The sequence below is a fragment of the Trachurus japonicus genome, chromosome 11 (assembly GCF_045865225.1).
Source record: "Trachurus japonicus isolate A0001 chromosome 11, Traja_1.0".
Classification (NCBI taxonomy): Eukaryota; Metazoa; Chordata; class Actinopteri; order Carangiformes; family Carangidae; genus Trachurus; species Trachurus japonicus.
The window spans coordinates 23,037,425-23,062,711 of record NC_140917.1 but is presented as its reverse complement, the minus strand read 5'-3'; the positions used below and the strand labels follow the sequence as shown (position 1 = coordinate 23,062,711).

Sequence of the window (25,287 nt, the reverse complement as noted above, 5' to 3'; positions counted from 1 at the left end):
GTAGAGAAAAATAAAGAAAACAGAGCAGTGGAAACTTAATTATTTCACCAAGAATTTATTATGTTAAGATACTTTGATAAACAGGGTATTGTATATAAGAGATTTAAATGTTTAATGCATATAAACCTTTATAATATCCACACAGTTACAGTTAAGAGACATTAGAGCTCAGGCTTTACCTGTGAGTAAATAAACCATTAAATCCCTCAGTTGCTGCCCCAGTTTCTTTTTTTTATTTCACTTGAAAAATGATCACACTGAAGCATGTTACACAATAGAAATGGATTTGAGTGCAGCTTAAACATGCCATACCATCTTTCTCTCTGTCTCTCACTCTGTCCTCCCTATTTCTTTGTCAGCCATGCAGCACAGAATCACAATGCTCATTTGCAATCGCCCTTTCATGAGGCACCATGCGCTGCTCTGGACTCAGACTCAGCCAGCTTGTGCGTACATGTGTGTACATGTGTATATGTGTGTGTGTGTGTGTGTGTGTGTGTGTGTGTGTGTGTGTGTGAGAGAGAGAGAGAGAGAGAGAGAGAGGGAGGGAGAAGAGGGGGGAGGGGTGATGCTGGAGAATCGTAACCTCCTCCTTCCATTTCTCTCTCTTTCTTTCTCTCTTTTGCTCTCTGCCACTCCATCCTTCGCTCTCACGCTCAGCCGCTCGCCCCTTTTCTTCTCCTTCCCTCCTCACCTCAGCGAGGGACGGCGGTATCTATAATTGTGTATGAATTGTGTGTGTGTGTGTGTGTGTGTGTGTGTGTGTGTGTGTGTGAGCCTGAGGCAAATTGGCTGTAGTGTTCCATCAGCGGTCAATCTCTGGCAATGGTCTCTAGTTGAGTCTGACACTGCCACCTCCCATTTTACTCCTTGAACTGGCTCTTTGTCAGCCCACATCTTTCCTTTCCTTTCCTTTCCTTTCCTTTCCTTTCCTTTCCTTTCCTTTCCTTTCCTTTCCTTTCCTTTCCTTTCCTTTCCTTTCCTTTCCCTACCTTCCTTTCCTTTCCCTGCCTTTCCTTTCCTTCCTTTTCCCTTCCTTTCCTTTCCTTTCCTTTCCTTTCCTTTCCTTTCCTTTCCTTCTCCTCTCCTCTCCTGCTAAAAAACTGTTCTTGTGCATGATCATGACCTATTTTCCTCCTACCCCACCACCACTATAAGCATAACATCACTTACAGCAGTTTTGATAGACAAATGCTTAAAAAACTCTCCTGCTTCCTAAAAGGAAGAGTAACTGGACTGTTTAGTTCTCTCTACATCCATCCTCTTTTCGTCCTCTTTCTCTTAAAACATGATGGAGGACAGCTTCCTGCACTCGTCTCTATCTTTAGGGAGAATGTCCTGGGAACAAAGAGAGGGAAAGGGTAGAGGTAGCATATAAAAGACACAGTAACAGAGGAAGAGGTCAAAAGGGTGTACGGTGAGAAGATGAGTGAATGAAAGGCGGCATAAAAGAGGCACAACGGACTGAAGAGGAGGTGGAGAGAGGGGTGTGGTGAGAGAGCGGGTGAAAGGTTGAGAAGGAGTGAAGAGATAGAGAGGGAGAATGAGAATAATCACCAGTGGGTCTCTTCTTTAAAAAAAAAAGAGGGACCTGTTCAGTGAGCAGAACTAACATGAGTTGAGTACCTCAGACTCTCAACAAAAAAGACAGATGTCTGCACACACTGACTTTGTGAACTCTGGCTTTCTCCCCCCTCAAACACCCTCTGACTCTCACCATCCGCTCTGAAGTTGCTGAAAGAGCAGCCACTGTACTTTTAAAGACAGTCCCCCTCAGTCGACCGGACTGCTCTGACAGTGTCTGCTCTCTGGAGACTATCGAGACTTTGATTAGCATGGCGCTCATTCATGATTAAACAGCAGCAAGCGTCGATCAAAGTCTTCTTGGAATCAGACTGATAACTTCTGACTTTAAATAAAAAACTTAATATCCACACTGACAAGACAACAAGACTCAGCTCCGTTCAGATGTTTCCATACAGGCCAGTTTCATGAGTATGAAATTGATGTAAATCATAATGATAAGGCCTTTACGTAAATCTACCATATCACAATCACAATCAACAATATGGAAAAATTTGGAGCACTAGTGTGAGACAGTGCCACAGACTTCGCTGTTACCATATCACCTTAGTCTGGGACTTTGGACACATGGCAACAAGCTGTAAGCAACACATTTTCATCAAGCTGATGAATAAACCCTCAAACCTAATGAATCTCTTTGAGCGCTGCAGAATAAAGATAGACAGCAGTGATGGCAGGAGCGAACTGTACAACAAACACGCAGGGGCACCTCCTAACTGAGATTGATATTCTATATCGTGCCCATTTCCTCAAAAGAAATTACATTTCTGTTGCATCATAGAGCATTTAACCAGATCATTTATGAGAAGGGTCAATTTCACACTTGCTGCTATTACTATTGACAACATTTTCATCGGAGTAGACCTGTTAATTAATCGATTAGGGGAAAATCAATGAGTAATTGTTTTAGTTTTCTGTCTTATGCGACCGTGACGTGAATATCTGTGGATGTTGCAATGTTATATTTCAATAAGTAGTAATAGACTTTCAAATATTTCTGACATTTTAGAGTCAGAATTTAGAATTTAGGAAACAATCAGCAGATGAATTGATAATGAAGATAAAGATGAATCTGCCACAGATCGGATTGTCCTCTAATATTGACCGTGTAGAATCAAAGTGGAAATGTGAATGTCCTAAATCTGATCCATGTGTACGGAGTTGCATCTCATACCCAGATGCTGTGTATGTACATATATGGGAATTGAAGTTTTTGCATGGATCAGATTAAGCAGTGCTGAGAGAGCAAACAGGTGGCATGGAGCTCAAATGGCAAACTAAAGCACTCAACTGATCAGCAGAGTTGAAAATGGTAATCCATCGCAATGTGCCGGCCCGTCATGGTCCTGAAGCTGGAGTAAATTTAGATGTCTGCTGTCAATTTGATTTGGTGAAACCATTAATAGTTATGGCAACAGCTGCATAGAGAGCTGCATAGATTTTATTGATGGTTTTGCTGTACTTTAAGCAACTTCAACTGTGGCTTGGCATGTGAGAAAATGTCCGTGATGTGTGTTTATGACAGGTTCTGTGCCCCTTTGGTTCAAAAGGTCAAAGAGCAGAAAACCCCAGCAGATAAATTCAGACTTGGATAGAAGCAATCTCACTTAAAAGATGAAGTTCACCATAATTCAGATGAAAAGTCTTAGTTCAAGTCTTCACCTCTTGACCTCACTACGTCCGTTGAAATGCTTGACCTCTGCCCTCTCCCAGAGAGCAGTAATCAATAAGCATTAGGCAATTTACTTGAATGAAACATGTGGTCAAAACAAAACTGGCTATGTAAGGTGGAGGACATGCAATTTCTACGAGTGGATGATGTAGTTTACGACCCCCCCCTCCCCCCCCAACAAAGTCAATGCCGCAATGTCCCACACACTCAAGAGATTAAGGGAAGTATAGTTCATCCATCCATCCAATCCACATGTGATTGATAACACTGAACAGTACCCCAACTATACACGTTGCCATGAGAATAGGAGGCTGTGTTTCCCTAGCAACTGTTCTTCAAAGGCCCCCGCCTCGTTCCTGTCTGCATTCTCTCCTGATGAGATTCGATGATGCAAGGGCAGCGGCAGCAGTGTTAATAGTTACAACAGGCTGCGGGAAAGACAACGCTGGAGTTGTGATAGATGCAAAATAAATTTGATAAGCTTAACGATCATTGTCCATTATCACAACGTTAAAATGGGAGCAACAGAAGCAGAGTCCTGCTTCTTAGATTAGACTGAGCTGCTATAGCTATAGGAAGGGTGATAGTGATCATGTTCGACTGAAGCTACTTCTTTGTCTCTGATCATGATCTATGTTATCTTACGACTATTGTGTAGTCTACATAATTTAATAATAATTGAGGTCAAATGTTACCATTCAACTTTAAATAACGAATGGAAGTGGCTCACACAGTTCTCATAACTCACTCTAATAAAGAGTTGAAATGTGTCATTTTAATAAGACACGTACAGACAATTATCACCAAATCTAAAGTCCCCCATAGCTCTAATGATCTTTTTAGCTGCTTTCAGGTGGGTCATTGTCTGCAACTTTTGGTTCAAACTCATTGCTCTAGTGCTGTTTACCTGCAAGCAGCTGATTTCCTCTGGACACTACCTTGAACAAAATAACAGACAAACGTGATTAGCAAGAGCAATTTGCATCTTAGAGCCAGAGACAGGGAAAACAGGAACAGAGCTTCAAATGAATGTTAGCTTGTTAGCATGTTCACTACAAAAACAACAAATTAATAATGTTGAGAACTGTGCTCACAGTTTGTCTCACTTGGAAAATGATTAGATGTAGTAACAAGTTCAATCTGGGTGGTTTAAGTTCACTGCAAGTGACTGCAAGGTTAGCTGAGTAAAATCACATCCTCACCTCAGAGGCTAATCAAGGCAAATGCATTAGCCTAATTACATTTCACTATATTTAGCTCATATGTTTATTTGCCCTTTGTGGCCCTTTTGTTGTTCATGCATGATTTATTTTGCCCTTGCTGACTCTGTGCATCTTAAAACCAACACACTTTTCTCTACACTGTACAGAAAGTTGAATTTTATGTTAATTTTGCTCTCTGTCTGTCTGTTTGTCTGTCCATCAGGTGGTGGGTGCTGATGCTGTAACCACCGTGTGGAGCTGACAAGCCCTGGTTGATGCAGTGAAGTGTTCCAGAGGGATAAACACAAGCGAAGGTAGGAATGAAAGATGAGGAGCGAGGAAAAAAAAAAACTGAACTGAAAGAAAATAAAATTGAACAACAGCTGAAAAATAAGGACACAGCAGAGAAACACCATATGGGCAAGCCGGGGAGAGGAAAGATGGATGGACAATTTAGGAGTAGGAAACAGTGATGGGTAGAGAGGCAAGATGAGAACGCAGTCGCTGCATGCCATGTAACTATACAGTAGAGCTGCTGAATGGGTTTGATTCACAGGCGAGTGAATACCCAGTCAGCCAGTGTGTGGCAGAAAGGGATATCATTGTGGTTAGTAGCAGAGAGAAAGAGACACAGATGGAGAAAGGGAGTTCAGATGGTATTATTGGTGAGCTAATAGAGGTTAGGCCGAGCAAAGACGAGCAGTGCTCTTTCTGTCCTCACTAAGTCCACACCGAGGAAGCTCCTGGGCTGCAACAGGAGGAATCTTTCACTAAGAGCTGAAAGGAGTCTGGGAGGCCTTGCTCTGCTGCTTGCATGGCTTCCAGTCTGGACCAGGTTTGCTTTTCAGCCGCCATGTGGGAGCCGAGCCGCGTCTTTATTAAGACTTGAGGAGTCCGTCGGTTTGGTTTCTCTTGCCAGACTACAGATGAGAGCTGTGTGCGCTTGTTTAGCAGTTGCATAAGAGCAGCACTTTGCTCCACTTTCACGCTGGCTGGCTGACTGACTACAAACAGTGTGTGTGGTTGCGTGTAACAGAAACTGCAACCACTGGTCACCAAACGCACTTCCTAATTCACAGAATGCCATGTCCTAATGACCACACCGTCTGTTATCCAGCCGGTGGCTTTTATGTAATGTAGATCATGGACCCAATCTAAGTCTAAAGGCGAGCATGTGTTTGCGCTGCCCGATCACCCCTTCCCATTCTGCCACTTAGAGCCGGGCCACCAGTGAGACTGAATGGCACCATAACAGAAATGTGCTGTGACAAGACAAGGCCAGAGGAGTCGGGAGAGTGCTGCTGAGTGGTGAAATAGAGAAGTGAGGCGGAGAGGAGAGCTGGAGGGGGTATTTTTGAGGAACCCATTCTGACGTCAGACACGAAAAGAGAGACGGAGTTTGCTCTGTTTGTACATGAATCGGAGAGATACGGACACACATCAGCACCACACAGCCAGAAGACAAGGACAGAAATGTAGACAACATCAAAAAATATGATACCAACCTCCTCACTGAGCGGGGTATAGCCTACCCTTCTAAAAAAAAAACAAGGTTGAAAAACAAAAAGAGCAGCATCTAGCACACAGAGCAAATAGAGAAAACCACAGGCCTTAAAATAGATGACTGAAAAAGAGAAGTGTGAAGTGGACGGAGATACACAGAGAGAGAGAGAGAGACAAAGGGAGAAAGAGTGAGAGCAGAAGTTTACATCAGTTTCTAAGAAGAGCAGAGAGTGGCAACCGGTGCCACCGTGGGACTCCAGGTATCGCTCTGAGCCGGGATAACCTGGGATTTACTCGCAGCAACGATCTCACAGAGCAGAGAGACGAGACGAGGACTGGAGGAGGAAGAGTAGACCAGGTAGAAGGAACTGAGGACAAAGGAAGAGGTAAAGCACTCATGAGAGAGGGTAAGGGGAGAGAGGTGTGAGACTGAGGCTGCTGGCCGGTCTCTCTGTGAACGGCATGCTTGTGTTTACCATGTCTTCTTAAACTGATTTGGGTTCAAGTAGTAAAGATTGATACATCAGCTCCCAGAGTGTGTGTGTGCAAGCTGGATGCCTTTTTTTTTCTTCTTCCCACCCCTCCTTACGTCTTCTGCTGAGACGAGCAGACGATATTGCCAGGCCAACAGTATCCTGGCAACCATCAGCCGAGCTCTGCTCTCTGGATGGACCGCATGCTGCTGCTTCCAGACTCGATGTATGTGTGTTGGCGTGTGTGTGTGTGTGTGTGTGGTCGCTGTGCGGCTACCGCTAACACACACCTACTCATGTGTCAGACAGCTTTCATTGTTTCACGCGAGGCTCTGATGTGAACCTCAACATCCCATCTTTGACTTTGCCTTTGCAATCACCTTGTCAGGCTGGAGACATGAATCGGTTATTCATATATTCATAGAGTCCGTTCAGTGTGTATCTTGGAGCAGGTGGTCTAGAAGTCAGGAGGAGACTTACACCTTTGGACTGATGCTCATAGGTTAGAGCAGTGACTCAGCACACAGCTCTCTCTCTCTCTCAGCCTCCCAGTAGATTTTGTAGATAGAGGAGACATAATAATACAGTAGATGCAGTACTTGTCTGTCAGCGACTGGACAGTGTAAGTCCATCCCTTCCTTCCTTACGTATGTGCACCTCAGTGCTGCATTGCAACAACCGTTCTTGCTGAGTAACAGTGAAAAGACCAGGTTTTTTTTTTTTTAAGCAGGAAGGTGCCATCTCGTAAACATGCTAATTCTGGCCATAAATCATTCTCACGGGGAGAAGCAGATAGGTCTCCACTGTGTGCTAACATAGCACATAAACACAGAGGGTACAGCAGAGGAAGTGAAACTTGGCAGCTGTCTACCTTCTGCTACCAAAGTGCCTCTATGATTGAGAAGGGGGGTGGGCGATTGAGGGCGATTAAGGGGGGAGGCTTTCATACTTGCACAGCTGAGAGTCATTTTCGAATATTGGGTTTCACTTGGTTTTTGTGTTACTGTAAGACACACACACACACACACACACACACGGCTTCCTAATAATCTCCCTAATTGATCCCTTAACAGCCATTTTGCTTAAATTCCCTCTTTAAACATTTTAGCATTAAAGGAGCTTTTTGTCCATTTGTTAGTATCAGCGTTAGCTTTTGCAGCTAGTTGCTCACCAAGTAGAGAATCATGCTTCATTCCTCAACTGCAGTGGTGGAGCAGAGCCATTGTTAACTCTCGTCTCTTTCATGACCTTTGCTCTGCTGAAGTTAGCACGCTGGCCCCAGTCTGCCTCGTCACTTTCTGATAGCAACTCATTGCCGCTCTGAGCTATCTGCCCTGAAGATGTAGCATGTTGTCATCAATGACCAAAGCTCATTTGAAACAACACTCACCACCATCAACTCTCAACAAGACATGGTCCAGCAATATCACATAGCCCATTTTCTGTATCAGCTTGCTCCAGCCCTTTATTAAATCTTTATAATGTTTACACTGAATGAAATATTTACAGTCAAGGCTCCAGACCATGTGGTTTTGCCCGCCCCTAGTTTGAATGATGCCTCACGGCCTGTGTTCACTCAGCCTGACCTGATTGGGATTAAAGAAGTTTACCAGGAACCACTGATCTGGTCTCAAACCCTGAACCTCCTGACTTACTGTGCGTTGTTTTGTCTGGTGCTGCACATCAACATGTGAGCATGCAGACCCGTATATCCTTGCCCGTCCGACCTGCAGGATAATCTAGTGAAGCTCGGATCATTGGTTTCATAAAGTGCTGGCATCTGCCCTCTGGGTATGAAGTATAAAGAGCTTGTCATAAAGTATCTATAGACTGTTGTGCACCGAGAGCATTAGGGGAGAGCAGCCCGTACATAGCAGGCATTATTAGGTTACTATAGTCATGTAAATAGATTAAAACCACTGCTCAGGTCTAGCAACTCCCAATGAGTGAGCTAAATGATCCACTACTGGATTCAGGCCCCCGTCTAATTGAATACAGCATACGCTGCGTATTGGACACAAACTGTGATCAGTGTCATTTATGACTGGAACGTCTGACTTCGCTCTGGACATATTGCTTAGACAGACAGATGGAGGAGGAGAGGAGGAAGGGAATCATTAGACCAGTGCAGACGGGTAGAAAAAACTAAAACAGTCACAACCTGCTGTGTTCTCCATGTGCATGTTGTGTCATTTTGTGTGGGTTGCCAGGTTCTGTGTACTGTATGCATTTTGTTGTTTCCTCCCGTCCAGGTCGCCAGCCATGGGGAACCTCATTAAGGTCCTTGGCAAGGATTTAGAGAACTGTCCACATTTTTTCCTGGACTTTGAAAGTAAGTGAGCACCGGGTTGTGTGCATGTGTCTGTGTGTTTGAAATGTGAGCGCACGTGTGTGTGGAGCAGAGGTGTACACTGGGAGGTCGCCGGGTGGGTCAGGGGAGGTATATTTGGAGTGAGCTGATGATGGTGCTGTTGTGGGTGTGGTTTGTCATTCTCAGTCGCTCTCTAGTCCCACTCTCCATATGCTCTGATGCTAGAAGACACATCATATGATTGGATGAATATGTATAAGTAATAACAGCGAGTGAATCAAAACCACTTACATTCTCAGAGAAGAGAACTATTCTGTCCCCAAATTATATTAGTTTAAGAACGATACAACTGATTTATGTATATTCTGTATTTCATACAATACATTGGGACTTCCCCTTATACATGTACATGTATATTTTTTTAATTTACATTTTGAATTGTTTTTTTTTATTTTCAGTTCATTTAAGCAAAAATATCCTCACAATCAGAACAGAAATTAAATTAAAATTGAGGAAAAAATTACCTCAAGTTTCAAAACTATGCGCTTATTTTATTATTTTATTCATTATATCTTTGGATTCATTTGCTTTTAAAGTTTCACGTGTCTCAAAATCTAAACTCTCATTACTCTCCTACCCACAGTTCACTCAAAGCACATTATGCTTGTGTACGTTCACCTTCCTCACATTATTTGAATTCTCTTTTAATCTTTATTTAAACACTACTTAAAACATTTGACCTTTAGACTTAAGAACCGTTACCATCAATTCAGCTAAATCAAAGATCTGTTAACAATAACACAAGAGTGGGATTAGAGAAGCCCTGTGTCCACGTCGCCATGCTTCACCCAGGACATACGTCCATCATGCCATCCCAGCAGCCCCCTCTCATCCAGTCCCCACCCTCTCACCTTCACCTCTTAAACACCACACACACGCACACTCAGCTCACACACTCACTCACACGCACACATTGCGCACAACCCCCTGACACCCATCCCCTCATCCTCACCCACAGACTTCTCCCCTCTCTCTGTTCCAGGGGGCTCATGGGAAACCTCCTGAGAGTGCTGGCTTGCGCCGATCTTGAGCGTTGCCAAATAGTTTTCCTTGACTTTGAACGTGAGACCATCCGCTTATTTTTTTGAGTTATCCCTTTCTCTACGTTGCCTTTGCTTTTTTTCTCCTTCCTCATTCCATCCATCTTAGCTGACCATTGTGTCACCTTTACATCCTTATTTCCCCTCCCTCCTCCTCAGTTCTTCTCCTCTTCACTCTCTTCTTTATCTTTTGATTTCTGCTCCAGGGACTGGCATTTGAAAGTCATTTGGCTTCTTTCTAAAGAGTCTTATTCACACACGCCACATCTTATTAGACGCAGACACATGCACAATGGCATGGTGACGCTGTGGCAAAATGACAACAATAATGCTTTGATCTCGTCTCCTAAGCTACAAAAACTGTGGAGAAATAAACAGCGGATGCCAGTTCTGTGTGGGTGTCTGTTGCTCGGGGATGACGATGCCTAACAAAAAGTCTATCGTCATCCTTCCACCCCCTCATCTCCTCATCCTCTATTGTGTGACCTATTGTGTGTCTGACCTATCTGTGAATGTGTGTGTGTGTGGAGTTAAATAATGTGAGTGTGAGAGAGTGACACTGATAAGGAGAAACTGAAAGAATGTGAAAGAGGTTGGTGAATAAAAAACCACCTCTATCTCCTTCTTCTCATTCTCCCAGTCAGTGAAGTGTAACATTTGCAGTGTGAAAATGTCCATCTTAACAAGTCATTTACCAAACTGCCTTACAAGAGTGGCGCTAGCAGCTCAGCGAGGCTCTACAGCGGTGCTACGAGGGCAATGCTAACATCTGCATGCAAGGACGACAGATTGCATATCTGTCGTCATGTTTAACATGCTCACCAACGTAGTCTAGCATGCTAACGTTTGCTAATTAGCACTAACCACAGAGCTAGCAGGGACATATTATATTGCTGGAGCCTGGAGGCAATATTTTTTTTACCCTCAGCAATAATTTAATAATTAAATAAATCAGTCCCACTGATGATTTTGCAAGTGATTATGAGATTACTAAATGAACTGTTAAGAGGAAGATATTTTTCGGTGTATATCCCAACATATTCTTCCCCTCCTCAAGCGTTTTCCCTCTCAAACAGCTGGCGTCCTCCTCCTCCTCCTCCTCCTCCTCCTTTACTGACTGTATGTTACAGTGGGAGAGCTCACTGCTGGCGACACACATCAGCTGTCAGAGAGTTTGAATTTCCCCTTCACTTATTAGGCCTGTGCTTCAATTGAGTTCAAAAGCAAGTGCAGTGACTAAGACACCCCCACCCCCCCCTCCCCACCATCACACACACATGCGCAAACACGCACACACACACACGTGCCGTTGCCATCTGTGAGCTCTCCCTCTCAACCCAGAGTCACCTCTGTCACACAGCAAAAAGTTTGGTTTAAACTCCATATTTGTGGGTGAATGTTATATAAATAATCACATTACTTCTTAAGGATCAGAATCAAACATATTTTCTTCGACAAAGTTGGAGATACTATATGAGACTGTTAGGTTGGTTTATGTAAGGTGAAAGCTAGAACTGCTTCTTGGCGAGGCACACTGACTTCCTGGAGTCTAGTCATGTCTGTGAGGTTGTGAGGCATCCAGCAGAAACTGCAGGGAGTCATCACCATCATCCAAGAGAAAATTTAGCATTTGCATCCCCCTCTAAGACCTTTCAGGCATCGTAAATGTAGAAAACAACCTTTGGACAGACAGAGCCACAGCCGTAGCTGTTCCCCTCTGCCTCCAACCATGACTGCTGTCTGCAGGTTCATATTTAGCATCATATTTACTGTAGATGCAATTGTGTTATCAATTCTCTGACCTCACCTGACCTATCCCTATCCCAAAATATGTAGCAGTTTTACCAAGTGGTTGTTTACAGGAAGAATACAGGACCACATTCAGTGAACACTCAAATAGCAACGCTTGCTGTGCTTATTGTGGCAGTCGGTGTGCATGTAGGATAGCAAATACTCCATGATTAACAATTTCTCTGCGGGGAGGCAATGCCTCAGGGTGCAAAAATAATCAGCAGAGCTGCCTCATGTAGAGAGCTGCATGCCCACACTCCCACTTCCACTTTATACCTGAGTCACACATCGAGCCGGAGCGCACGAAGAAACAGAGAGAGAGATACAGCAAAACACAATGATCACTCAAGACGACACAACCTAAACTGTGTCCCTCAAACATTAAACCTCTCCCGTATGCACACACAGCACAGCACATGGGCGAAGTACGCAGAGCTGGGACCGGGAGGTGTCCTGCGGCAAAAACACTGAGTTTACAGTATGTGCGTGCTGCTATGTGTGAAAGAATGAGCATGCCCAGAGGTTGTCCTCCCTGCTGCTTGTTTGTCTTAACATTTCTCACAATTAAACCTCAAGGGCACAAAAAAATTCATAGAAGTGCAGCAGAGAGAAGTAGAAAGTGAGGAAAAAAAGAGATAGATGAGACTGTACTGTATTACATGAATCCGAAGGGACAATTACACCGAATCAGCTGAACGGACAGTGGAGACGATTACGGTTCAGGAGTGAGAGATGCGCTGTCCGAGTGGTCAAATCCAGGCACTTTAATTTAACACCAACTGGAGAGCATCCAAATATTAAACTGTTGGTTGTTACATCCTCATCCAAGTGATTACCTCAAGTGAAACTGACTGGTCCTTATTGGCTGACCACACATTGCAATCAAACCTCACTGTGTGACAGAGTGTAGCTCACAGGTCTCATGGATAAATTGGATCCATTCATTTAACCGGCCAGATTCTGACCTTAGATGAGAGCGGCTGCTGTGTCCACTAACACGATAAAAAGCGGTAATTTCCACTCGTAGGGACATGTTGTGTTACTGCAGCCATGTAGTGAGCAAAACAGGCTTTTATCTGGCCCTCTAGTGTGTTATCTTTTCAGCTCCTTCCTTCACCATTAACCTCCTTCTCTCCTCAAATCTTCTCCCCTTCTTCCTCACACTTTCATCACTCCCTGTCATCCCCCTCCATCTTTCCTTCCCTCTCTGTTTTCATCACACTTTCACTTCCCTCTCCCTCTCGACCCTCTCTCTTTCTTTCTTCCTCCCTTCGTCTCTTCCTCTTTCCCTCCTTCTGTACTTTCCTTCCCTTCCCTTCCCAGATGCCCGGCCCACGGAGGCAGAGACAGCCGTGTGGAACCAGGTCAGCGCTGTGCTGCAGGAGGCTCATGGGATCCTAGCCGAGCTGCAGTCCTATAATGGCGCGGGCCAGGAGATACGAGAAGTGAGCACCGAGCAGTCAATAAGTGCTGAACATCAATAAACCGACAGGCCTACATACTGTAGCACGGCGCAGAAAAATACCACTCGTGTGTGATTCACACTTGGCCTGTCAGGGTGATATTCTGACATGTAGCGTACCTTGCATGCACTGCAGGCACGGACAGAAATGTGTGAAAACATTTTCTCAAACACACAATCGTGCATGCAGTGTGTTGTTTTTAGTGGCAGTGTTGTGGTGGAAGCATAAACACGGTGCGATGGAAAGCCAGTCCGGTCGGTGGTCTCCATGAGCACCGGTTACTGTACAGTGTGTTCAGCTTTTCCTCGGCGTCACATTTCTGCAAACCAGTTCCCTCCTGAGCATGAACGATCGCTGCAGATTGCTCAGCGCCTGGCGTTGCTCTGCTTGTTAACAAATAGTGCTGAATCGTTTCCCCCTGCTCGCTTCCTAACCTTGAGGACTTGGAAGCGTTTCTTAACAGCAGCCTCATCCTCTTAGCTATATTTCACAGGGTTGGATTGTCCTTTTCTTTTAGCGTGCGCACCTCCAGGAGATTTTCTAAAGTCAGTGTTTTAAACCTGAGCTGCCGCAGGGCTGCGAGGCCGCTGCTCACATAAAGGAACATTTTATGTTAAATTAAAATTCTGCGTAGGTATGAGCATACTTCAGACCACTTTTGTACTTAAGAACTAATCTGGTAACATTTTACATGATTCATTCTCTTGTCAAACACTCTGATGAAAAGACCAAAACCAAAAGTGATTTTCCAACATGCTCTGGCTGTGTTGACAAAGCCCAGTGAGTCTTATTCACTCTGTAGGCTACAGTGCTCAGCTGTTTCAGGAAATTACTAATGGTTTTTTAATATTGGATCAAAATATTTTTGACATTGCCTGAGTGTCACACATAGAGGTTTGGGAAGTCTTGAGAAGGGAAATGAAACCACTTAAATGACACAATATTATTAGCACTATCTTTAGAGGAGTCATAATATGTTTTGTCATGTGCCAATATGATAGTTGGGTAATATTTATTACCCATAATAATTTTTTATTAAAAATAAAGTTAAATGTCAGTAACTGTTTGAGCATCAGAAATGTAGTTTGCAGTTTTCCTGATAAATTAAATTTAATATGATACATCAAGCTTAAGTGAAATTGGTTTTAAGGTGGAAATACAGTTACATCTAAATGAAGTGAAAGGTGTTTCTGTACAGTGAGAAACTGCTTCAGGGCAGTGAGGGGGAAGGTTGTTTGGAGAATTTTTTTTGGAGGGTAACGTGTGTCTCTGCCTGCGCTCGTGGTCTACAGGCCATCCAGAACCCGGGTGACCTGGCTCTGCAGGAGAAGGCCTGGAACGCAGTCTGCCCCCTGGTGGCCAAGCTGAAGAGGTTCTACGAGTTCTCCCTCCGACTGGGTGAGCATGACCGTCATTGTATACAGTCAGACTATACAGCAGTTTCAGCTGATGTAACTCTCTCTCTCTCTTGTGGGCATAGGCTACTGAAGGTCCAGTCAGAGCTGAAATGATAGCCGCAAGCAGCCATAGACTAGATCTAAATTTAGAAAGAGCATTTGCTGTTAGCCGGACGGTTATCAAAGACGCAGGGACTTCACTTATGGCTGCTGAAAGGTGCATTATTTCATCTAAGGTGAAAGTGCTGTATGGGAACAGTGTAGTCAGTGTAAAGGAGGAGGGTTAGAAGAAATACAACAGGAGTAGAAGATAAGATGAGGATGCAGAAACAGAAAGAGGAGCATCACTCACATTCATGTCTCTTTGATGAGGCTCTAATGAAATTTTCCTCCATTCTGACAAACATCTTTGCTTTTTGCAGCAGAATAATTTATGAAAGAGTGTTTTGGTTTATATATTCTAAAGGGTCTCTGACATGTACAACACTGGTCTCCCAGATTACTACTGCATGCCAACACTAGCTACTGTTTTGACTGTGTGACAGCTATTCAGGATGTGAGATGGTTGACTCGGACTGGATGTGACAGACAGGACTGTTAACACATTGTGACTCTGACAAATACAAGTAAGAGAAAGATATTTTAATCACAGCTCAGCGGAGACATTGTATATGTGTCACCGAGGCTTAAATAAAGAGAGAGGTTCATTTTAAGGTGATAAAAAAGCCTCTTTTATCTCTACAAGCAGCAGCAAGAAGCATTTACATGCAATTTCAGTCCAGCAGCATTCCTTAACACACACACACACACACACACACACACACACGCTCACTCACACATACACCATGATGTCCTCTCAGCCATCTCTGCAGCATCCTGACCCAGCAGCCAGGCAGCCGTTGCTACGGAAACAGTGGTACATGGTTATCCAGCACGTAGAGAGACGGACAGAGTAGAAAAAGAGAGAGAGAGAGAGAGAGAAAGAGAAGTATGTGCAGAGGAATAGAGTTTGGCTGCCGCCTCTGCTCTGCCTTCCAATAATACTTCGATCTCATGGACATTGTGTTCTCAGCTTACCATACTAACAAAGGCTGACTAATAATTGATGATAATGTATCAGCGCTAATGTATCTGTGAGATACAGTACAAGAGATATCTTGTAGACGTCGCCTCGCCCTCCTACTTATGGAGAGAGCTGGAACAAATCTTAATATGTAGGAGAGCACACACAAGAACGTTGTTCCTGTTTTTTTGCCGCAAGCACCAGATTCTTTTTGATTTATGTGTTTAATCAAAAGGAAAATAAGAGGTTTAAAGGTCCTGTGTACAGTAAACAAACATCTGCAGTATCTCTTCATCCACACTGTCAGTATACACCTTCAGGAACCAGTGGCTTGGTGGAGGGACGGTGCGCTCAGTGCGAACAGCAGGGGGGAGAGTGGGGTTTCTGCCCAGGCCCTTTAGATGAAACACTTCAGCGCTGTATTTATAGAAGGCCCTGATACATTTTTAATGCAGAGGAAGGGATGGGGCCACTGGAGACTTTGCTTCTGAGGCATTACTACTACATACAGCCTCTGAGGTCCAGATCTGGTGTCTGATTTGTCAGAGGCAGCACAGCATGGGGGGAAAAAAGGCTTTGGTTCAGTAGCATGCGTGACACAGGGGACATACGTATGGTCACTGATACAGCGGCCACAAGGATGCTCAGGCTGCATGATCAGCCGCAATGTGATCTCTGTGGAGAGCCAGAGCCGCTGTCTGTGTGTGTTCATTCAGTTTGTCTAGAGGAGTGAAATGTATTGTAACGCCTATGGTGGCAGCCATGAGTCGCTGAACTGACTGCAGAACCTTAGATCAGGTCAAACTAAGTCTCCAGGCTGAGCAGTCATAACAAGACGAGGAGTTCACTGCCATGCTAGCACCTCTGTGAGGCTGCAGGCCTACTGTGTAAAGTAATGTGTGAGGCAGTGAAGTGAATAAACAAGAAATTAAAAAAAGAATATATTAAATAAATTGTAGTTTTTGCAATATGTAATTATAGTTTTGCAATAATCTGCAGCGATGCTCATGAGTTGTTGTTTATTTTAGCGTATAGAGTTTTGACCTTACTCTACATGCATATTAGCATTTTTATCGCATAATGTTGATCACAGTTTAGTATGTTAACGTGCTAAGACTTGCTAATTAGCCCAAACAACAAATTTCTGCTTAGTCTAATCAGAATGTCTTTCGTTTTGCAGGCATTTGATCGTAAACCGTAGCATTGGACAAATTTAAATTTCGACCCAATAAAGATGGGAAATAAATAACTAAAGGGAAACAGATCAAAGTCTGTTTACAGGAATTGGGGAGTACTACTGTATGGGGTAAAATGATAATAAATAAAAAAATTGGAAAGACATTTGAGGCTGCAGGGAGCTCTTAAAAGTTTGTTGGCATCAGAGACTGTAAGTCTGAAAAAAAAATCTGGGGGTGTGTAGTTTAAAAGAAGTCAGTGTATCAGACTCTCTAGTCTACTCCTCATCTCCTGCTTGGGGCTACTTTACTGCTACTAGCACACCACACCAGAATCTCCAACCAAACAGCAGCTGGTTGGAGCAAGAGGGAAGAATGTAGCTAAAGAATAAAAAAAAATTGGTTGGATCTTGGTTCTCTTGCATTGTTTTTGATCTTTTTTGTATATCCGTCCAATTGTTGTTAAGTAAATCCAGTCTGTGGTAAACTGATCAAACCATCAGTCCAACCGCACTAGCACCACGCTGCTACCGCCTTAAAGGTTAAATCTTTGGGCATCCAACGACTGTGGGTCTGTGACTAAAAAACCCCAACAGGTTTTGAGTGTCATCCTTTGAGGAGGTGACAGAAGCGAAGTGATTTTAATCTGTTTGTACAGTTTAAAAAATCCTGCTGCTGCAGCTTCACTTTTGTTTTTTCAAGCTGTTGACATGAAAGACACTTCTGATCCAGGACAGATCAGAGGGAATTACAGCTGCCTGGAGCCGGCAGATAAAAGCCTGTACAGTAACAGTAGTGAATGCAGATTCCAGCTGGGGAAGACGAATTTCTTAATGTCCCAAACGTGCGTATGTTTATTTTTTGCAGAGAACGCCCTGCGCAGCCTGCTGGAGGCGCTGACGAGCCCGCCGTACGCGCCCATGCAGCATCTGGAGAGAGAGCAGGCTCTGGCCAAGCAGTTTGCTGAGATCCTTCATTTCACACTCAGCTTTGACGAACTAAAGGTGAAGGAAATGATTCTTGTTCTAATTACAGCCTCTCACGGACTGACCTTTACTGCACTGAAAAATCCATATATGTATTGAATAGCCCTCGCGAAAACACTAATCACCTCTCCTCTCACCGTGCAGATGACAAACCCAGCCATTCAGAATGACTTCAGCTACTACAGGAGGACCATAAGCAGGAACAGGCTGAACAACCAGCAGGTGAGCTCAGGCTCTTCCTGTTGCGTACATGATGGAGCGTTCAGCCAAAGCAGCATGGCTTCACTTTCTTTCTTTTAATCATTCATGACTCAAGTGGAGTTGTACAATCAATATTTCATTTGCCATTCAGCTTACGCAAATTAGCTCCATCAGGTTCCTACCTGGACGACACACATGACTATTTATTTGAAGACACTAATTATCTTGTGTTGTATTGTCACACAGCTGGAAGCGGAGAACGAGGTCAACAACGAGATGGCCAATCGGATGTCCCTGTTCTACGCCGAGGCCACACCAATGCTGAAGACTCTGAGCAACGCCACCACCAAGTTTGTGTCAGAGGTAAAAGTGCTTTTGTGTTTTTCCAGAATCGGATCAATGCGAGTTTTTACTGTGTCAGGGTTTAGTTGTACCAGAGTGAAGCAACACTGATCAGATTGTCACAGTAGAGTAAGCTGCAGAATTTAGAGGCCATGATTTTGAGGTCATCTCAAAGATCAATCAGGGAAGAATTCAAGATGATGGTGTAGACATTTTAGGTCAGTGGTGGAGGAGAAATATGGATAATTTACTCAGATAAAAGTAGCAGCAAAAATGCAGCTCTCCATCGAGTGTTACTTCAGTTAATTGAGTCGAGTGGTATCAGCAAAATGCTCCTCAAAACTGAAAACGTATGTAGGAATTTACTGTTTGAGTTGGTTAAGGCAGAGCTACTCTGAACCATTTTACAGACCGGTGCAGGGCATTTACATTTACAGTGCACTACGTTTTATACGTTGTAAAATGTAAGATGTAGAACCACTATGTCAACTAAGCAGCAACTGAAGAGCTGTCAAATAAATGTAGCCCAGTAAACAGCGCAATATTTCCTGTAGTGAGGTAGAAATGTAAAGTAGCACAATACAGAAATACTACTAAGATCATTAAGAGTTACATTCCACCACTTCCTAAAGCCAATAATCTATCACTCATCAATACAGAGTCTGTTCAGTCATAGGTCTGTTTATACTTCACAGATGGTGTTCCTTTAATCTGTGAAACCTGCTCGAGGGTGCAAACACACCAGTGAAATCAAACATTTCTCAGGGATTGATCAATTATAATATGCTTCTATTGATCACCGATCACCTCAGCTGCCCCTTTGTTTATTCTCTTCACAGGCCCATGACATCATGTTAAATGACAGGGGGTGTATAAGCAGGCAAGAAAAAAAACAGTTTAACTGAATTATGACTTAATCCATATAATGTTCAGTCCATTTGTTCCCTGGTAGACTCGAGTCCGCACTTCAGGTTCCCGTGCTGGACTGCTGCGTGAAAACTCCTCTCCCCTGCTGTCATAACAGTATTTTAGTGTCGAGGCAGCAGTCCTTCTCTGACTTTACACCTCAGTGCATTTTGATGGAACAGACATTTGAGAAATACTTTTGAGACTCATGCAACATTTAGAGAGACATGCTGGTCATGATTGCCTTTTAGCAAAGCTGCTCTCCTGTCCTCATACAGTTTATTGAACTATGCAGATGTGCTCTGTCGCCTCCTGGTGGTCAAACCTTCTGCACAATTAGAAGAGATGCTGGGGAATGTGTTAGTGATTACTGAAGAAAGGAGTGAAAGATTAAATATATAAATCCTTCATATGTATATTGATTCTTTTTTCCTGTCCTTCAGAATAAGACCTTGCCCATAGAGGACACCACAGACTGTCTGAGCACCATGGCCTGTGTGTGTCGCGTCATGCTGGAGACTCCGTGAGTACTTTTGCACATGTTCGCATCTTTCCTTCAACCCTTCTCTCCTCCATGTCCTTTCCTCCTTGTCTTCCCCTTCAAAGCACAGAGGTCTAAGTTTTAATTAAGGGGCCCTTTCAAAGTGAACACAAAAGAGGAAAGTTTGAGACACAATAGAGCGATTCACTAACTCAGTGAATGAAGAGATGGACCCCATCCTTCACGCTAAATTTAAAATCTGTTATACCAGATTTGTCTATGTGAATTAAAAAGTCATCAGTAACTTGCCAGTCACAAAGTGCTTCAAATAATGCGGGCAATTTCGCCCCCAGCTTGATCTCCATTCATCATTTTTAGCTACTCTTTGTTTCTTGGGTTATCTCATTTTCCCTTCTCACATGTGTCCGTTCCAGGGAGTACCGCTGTCGGTTCACCAACACAGACACCATGCTGTTCTGTATGAGGGTGATGGTGGGCGTCATTATTCTCTATGATCACGTTCACCCCGTTGGAGCTTTTGCCAAGACCTCCAAAATTGATGTGAGTGCACACAAACTGTCCGAAACACACGCACACACACACATCTTGTTTCTTGTCCAAACTGTAGCAGCAACTTATTCTATCACATCAGAAGAAGTAGCCAAGTTTACTTCTGTGCACAATGATGCAGAAAGAGACAGTCGGCCAAACTATCAGTTTTAAAGGAGATGCTGGTACATAGTTATTGCTACACAGCCAACGTTTGCATTAACAGAGAAAAGAGAAAGAGAAACGTCATTCTTTTTTCACCAGTAGATGTTTTCAATGGTGGAAAACAACCTTTTTTTTTCTCTTCTATTTCTATGACTTATTTTCTTCTACTGAAGTTAGTATGCTAACCAGCTAGCCCTAGCCTGCTTAGCCCCTTTTGTTACTTTCAGATACCAAGTCACTGTAGCAATAGTAAAACAACAAATAGCTCCTTTAAAATTGGCTTACAATGTTGTATGAGGCATTTAATACGTTGTATGTTGCATTGGTTCAACCTAGTGGTCACATAAATGTTTTAAGAAAGAGAAAATAAAACTTCTTTTTGTCAAATTTAAGCTTTTTTGAGAGAAACACAGAGAAGATTTTTGCTTTCAGCTCTTTTTATCTGAGGATCAAAAACCGCTCTGATTCGATTTTGAAACGATCTCACGTAAAAACGGTTGGACCTAACTATGTGTGTCTGCTTATGTGTGATACATATTCAACATTACACTGGTAGATTAGGTGAGTCACATGTTTTGGAGTTTGTGTTTGGCAGCAGCAGCAGGAGATGAGGTGGATCTGAGGCTGCTGACCTTTCTTTAACGCCCTGTGTTGTCTTTGTGTGGGGCAGATGAAGGGCTGCATCAAGGTGCTGAAAGAGCAACCGTCCAACAGCGTGGAGGGACTTCTGAACGCACTGAGGTGTGTATGAACAAGTGTGGGCCAGCGATAGAGGGAGAGAAAGAGATGTGACGTAAAAGGATTTGTAGAGGAGAAGAAAAAAAAACTTTGTGATTTTTAACGCATCCATCTTTGTCGCCTTCTCCTTCAGGTATACAACACGGCATCTAAACGATGACAGCACCTCCAAACAAATCAGGGCCCTCCTGCAATGAATTAAAAAAGAGGAGAGGGAGGAAAAAAGGAGTGCACTGGAAGGAGGAGGAAAAGAAAGAAGTGGAGGAAACAAACACCAGTGGCTGATAAACCTGTTTGTTTACAATGAACAAAGAAAAATCATCTCCAGGTTAAGAGCAACCTGATGATAATAAGAAGAGGAAAATAATTATATATATTGTCAGCTGTCCATCATTCTGTCTCTCATTTTGTAAAGTAAGAAAAGAGAAAAAAGCCAGAAAAGAAACTATAGATATATATTAAAACAAGTGAAACACAAGCTGCAGATGAAAAGTAGGTAGGATTAAAGAGGAAGTTATATTGGAAATTTTAAGGTCAGAACTGAAGCAAAGTGAAAATGTACAAAAAAACAAAGGGGTTCAAGTTCCAGCAGTAGTCTGACAAGTATTTTTGCACACACTTTAAAAACAACGCCATCTCCTTTCCCTGTCCAAACCCCCACCCCCCCTCCTCACACACACAAACACACACACAGACACATACATACGGACACACACACACACACACTCAGTCTGAGAGGTTTTCAGCAGATGTAGTGACAAGGCGCAGCCTCTCTGCGTCTCCCTCAGCTGCACTGATCTCCACCCGCAGGGGGATGAAGGAGCAATATGATGGATACACTCCGGAGATTTGCTTCCACCCGTTTCATTTCTTTTCTCCATCAGTGCAGCTGAAGGAAAGAAAGCAAACTGTTTTTAGGTTGCCTCCATTTCTTCCTCAATGATCATCACCCCACCCCACCCCACCACCCTCAGACCCTCCCCACCTTCCCCACCTCCAGCCTCTTTCCCCCGCCCAACCCATTTTATGGCATTTGTGTGTTTTGTTTTTCTCCCTTGGCACAAAAACATCCATCCGCACAGTGAACGTGCCCTTAAAGCTGTACATGTTCCAGCACAAAACATCTTGTGAGTCGTCTGGCTTTACTTGAACAATGTCGTTCACTCTCTCTCTTTCTCTCTCTCTCTCCATGGTGCTAATGTGGTTTAGATATCACAGTAATAGCTTGTTAGATATCAATTGACAGGGTGACAGAGGGCTTCTTCATCCCTATTTTTTGTGCTAATATGTTAAACCTCATAGTGGAGGAACAGCAGATCTGCTTCCAGCTCCTCTGCGGTCTCACGTTAGTGCACAAACAGGGATGAATTCAATTTTTAATGACTTGGTAAGATCCAGGAAAGGCGTTTTAGGAAACCACAGCACACTTAATTCTTCACCCAGTGCCAAAGCTGATTGGTTTACGCTCTTGTTGCATCATGGAGCCAGGCTTGAGGAGGAGGAGGGGGAGGGGGGAGGGTTTGATGGGGATGGAGTCATGTAGTCATGTGATCATCATTTTAAGGATACATGAGGATTAGAGACATGAGGGCGAAGTGAGACGGTGGTCAAATTTGCACACATGCATTTTAAAGAGAGAGAGATATCTGAGTGGTCCAGTGTAAATATGCGAGGCTTTTCTCAACGGGCATCTACATGGTCAGCTTGGGTCCTCCAGGAAAAATACAAACAAGCATCGACATCTGCATACAACTAGAGTTCTTTCTTTTAGTACGAGGTTGATAAAGTCGTTCAATAAGTGGGAAATAAAAATGAAAACAAAAAAGATTCAAAAGGAGATTTAAAAAGAAGTGCTGTACTTTGGATGTCTATAGCCCTTAGTCTAATTTAATTTGATCTTATAATATATTTTCTATACAGGGGTATGTGCACAAGCATATTCTGTATAAATATATAGATGGCATGTTGTAAAAGTTCTGACAGAAATGTGTAAATAAGGTGTTTTTATTCATTTTTAATTGTTCAGTGACGCTGAAATTGGGTATGTGTTGTCTCTCAGAATTACCATGCGTTTGGCTTGGACCATCGGACTTGCCGTAGTCATAGGTTTCAGAAATTCAGCTTCATTATGGCGAATGAACCAGAGGGAGGGGCGGGACATTACGGGGGGGTAGGGGCTGTCCATTTGCTTGTTATTTTGTACATTTTGTGCAACAATAAACTTGTCATTTATTACATTAACAACTGATGTTGTGTGTCTGTGTAGATGCTGATGTTCTGTCCACTACAGGAGCCAGTGTAGTTATGGTTACAAAGGGGTTGATACATTTCTTTACCATTGATGAAGCCTTTATGTCCACCATTAAGCAGCTATGATGATGCACAGCACACAGATTCATATAGTTTCTGACTCAGTCACATGACCAGTGCTGTCAGACTGTGGACCAGCTCCACTGCTGCAGGTAGTGGTATTACATGTATTACAACTTCAAAAGGTTATGTGGAGTAAATGAGGGCAATGGTGTGTGTAGTTGAGTGGGTGGTGAAATGTGGAACAGTGATTCCCCACATAAGATCAAGAACAACTGAAGGTAGTAAAAAAACTCGACTCCTCAGTGCAATAAATTAAAATAAATAAGGAAGAGAAAGCAAATAAAAACTAATCGGTTAAAACAAAAAAACTATTATTATATATTTTGTTTGTTATACATATTATAAACAAACAAAATTTAAAGCATTCTTACTACATGGTTGCCCATAAAGTTGGAATAAAATATATTTTGTACCTCTTCTCATGAAATGATTGTGCCATTGTGATTTATTCTTGATAGATAAAGTGTATATCTTCTCAAAACTTTATTGATCAATCGCTTCCCAACATGTCACTGTGAACATTTTTACAACAATCAACCTTTACAACAGTAAATAAAAGGAGGAATGTGTCTGAAAACAAAATTATTCCAACTTTACGGGCAACCGTGTATAAACATGCACCCTGTGATAAAAGATCTTGTAAACACACACAAACGTAAGGAGACAGTGGTGTGGAGGGAGATAAATGAACACAAATATAAAAATTAAAATGTAGGAAAAAGCTAGGTGGGGAAATAAAATCTAAGTCCACTTATCATCACTGACCTGAAATGCACGAAACCAAGAAGTCTGTGTGATGCGTTCAGGAACACATGAACCTACGTGATATACAGAGATACCACGGTGATGTTTTGTTTTTAACGTGAAGCAGCATTATTTGGGGTGAGTTGTAGTTTCCACCCTGCCTGACATCACCAACACTGACTTTAACATGATTTACTATGGCAGCTTGAAAGCAACAGGCTGCTGCTGACACACTGACTGACTGACTCTAACACAGTATACCAGTGTTTTTCAACCTTGGGGTCAGGACCTCAGGTGGGGTCGCCTAGAATTCAAATGGGGTCGCCTGAAATGTCTAGTAATTGATCTTTTTTTTTTTTTTTTTTTTTAACTAATTATTGTTCTTTTGAAAATTATGATAAAAACACCACACACAATCCTAAACACATATACTTTCACTTTCTTAAATTTAAATCAAGTTCGAATAAAATGCAGCATATTAAAATATCTGAGCTGGCTCATCTTGATTGACAGGATCGCCAGAAATTTGTGATGTCAAAATGAGGTCACGAGCCAGAAAAGGTTGGGAACAACTGCAGTAACTGTATACTGTATGTTCCCCCATCTCTAAACACACATCAGCCATGACGCCTCTTCTCACCACAAGGTGGCAGCAGCAGTTCACTTTACAAAAGGCTACAGCACAAACCGCTGACATAAGTGTGAGTAATGTGTTTTAATATGTATCAAAACAGAAGCAGCACACTTTCACCAAGAAGACCTACTGATGTTATGATATAATGAGATCATAAAGTATATACGGTAATCATTAGCTGTGGAAATCATCTAAACTTCTGAACTAGCAGCGTTGTCTAACCATTAAACTAGAGTTTTACTGGCAGTCATAGTGTCTGTTGTGAGTCCACTCGGCTGTAAAGTCGGTCTGTGTTCTGTGCGGGGCGACTGCTGTAAGGTGTAAAGTAGGGCAGGGACACACAGGAGAGCCTGTCACAAGATATATATGGAAAAGAGAGCAGCAGGCAGATAGTGTAGCGTCTTATAGGGCAAAATGCAGCCACAGCTTAGACT

General features: G+C 43.0%; 1 protein-coding gene across 4 annotated transcripts in view; it reads left to right on the top strand.

The window, feature by feature from the left end:
* fam49al (family with sequence similarity 49 member A, like) overlaps positions 1-21,679 on the top strand; it is a 30,676-nt gene extending 8,997 nt beyond the window's left edge. The window contains exons 2-13 of one of the 4 annotated variants that reach the window (XM_085791914.1): positions 4,682-4,772; positions 8,687-8,766; positions 9,788-9,867; positions 12,960-13,081; positions 14,392-14,497; positions 17,602-17,738; positions 17,865-17,942; positions 18,168-18,284; positions 19,613-19,692; positions 20,085-20,211; positions 21,035-21,105; positions 21,236-21,679. In XM_085791914.1, coding sequence (XP_085648040.1) covers positions 9,795-9,867; positions 12,960-13,081; positions 14,392-14,497; positions 17,602-17,738; positions 17,865-17,942; positions 18,168-18,284; positions 19,613-19,692; positions 20,085-20,211; positions 21,035-21,105; positions 21,236-21,299 — 975 coding nt within the window. In that variant the 5' untranslated portion in view covers positions 4,682-4,772; positions 8,687-8,766; positions 9,788-9,794 and the 3' untranslated portion in view covers positions 21,300-21,679. Of the gene's footprint in view, positions 1-4,681; positions 4,773-5,872; positions 6,348-8,686; positions 8,767-9,787; positions 9,868-12,959; positions 13,082-14,391; positions 14,498-17,601; positions 17,739-17,864; positions 17,943-18,167; positions 18,285-19,612; positions 19,693-20,084; positions 20,212-21,034; positions 21,106-21,235 lie in introns of those variants that run through there. The other 3 variants (XM_085791917.1, XM_085791913.1, XM_085791915.1) reach the window with 3 other exon arrangements.
* The last annotated feature ends 3,608 nt before the right edge of the window (positions 21,680-25,287 follow it).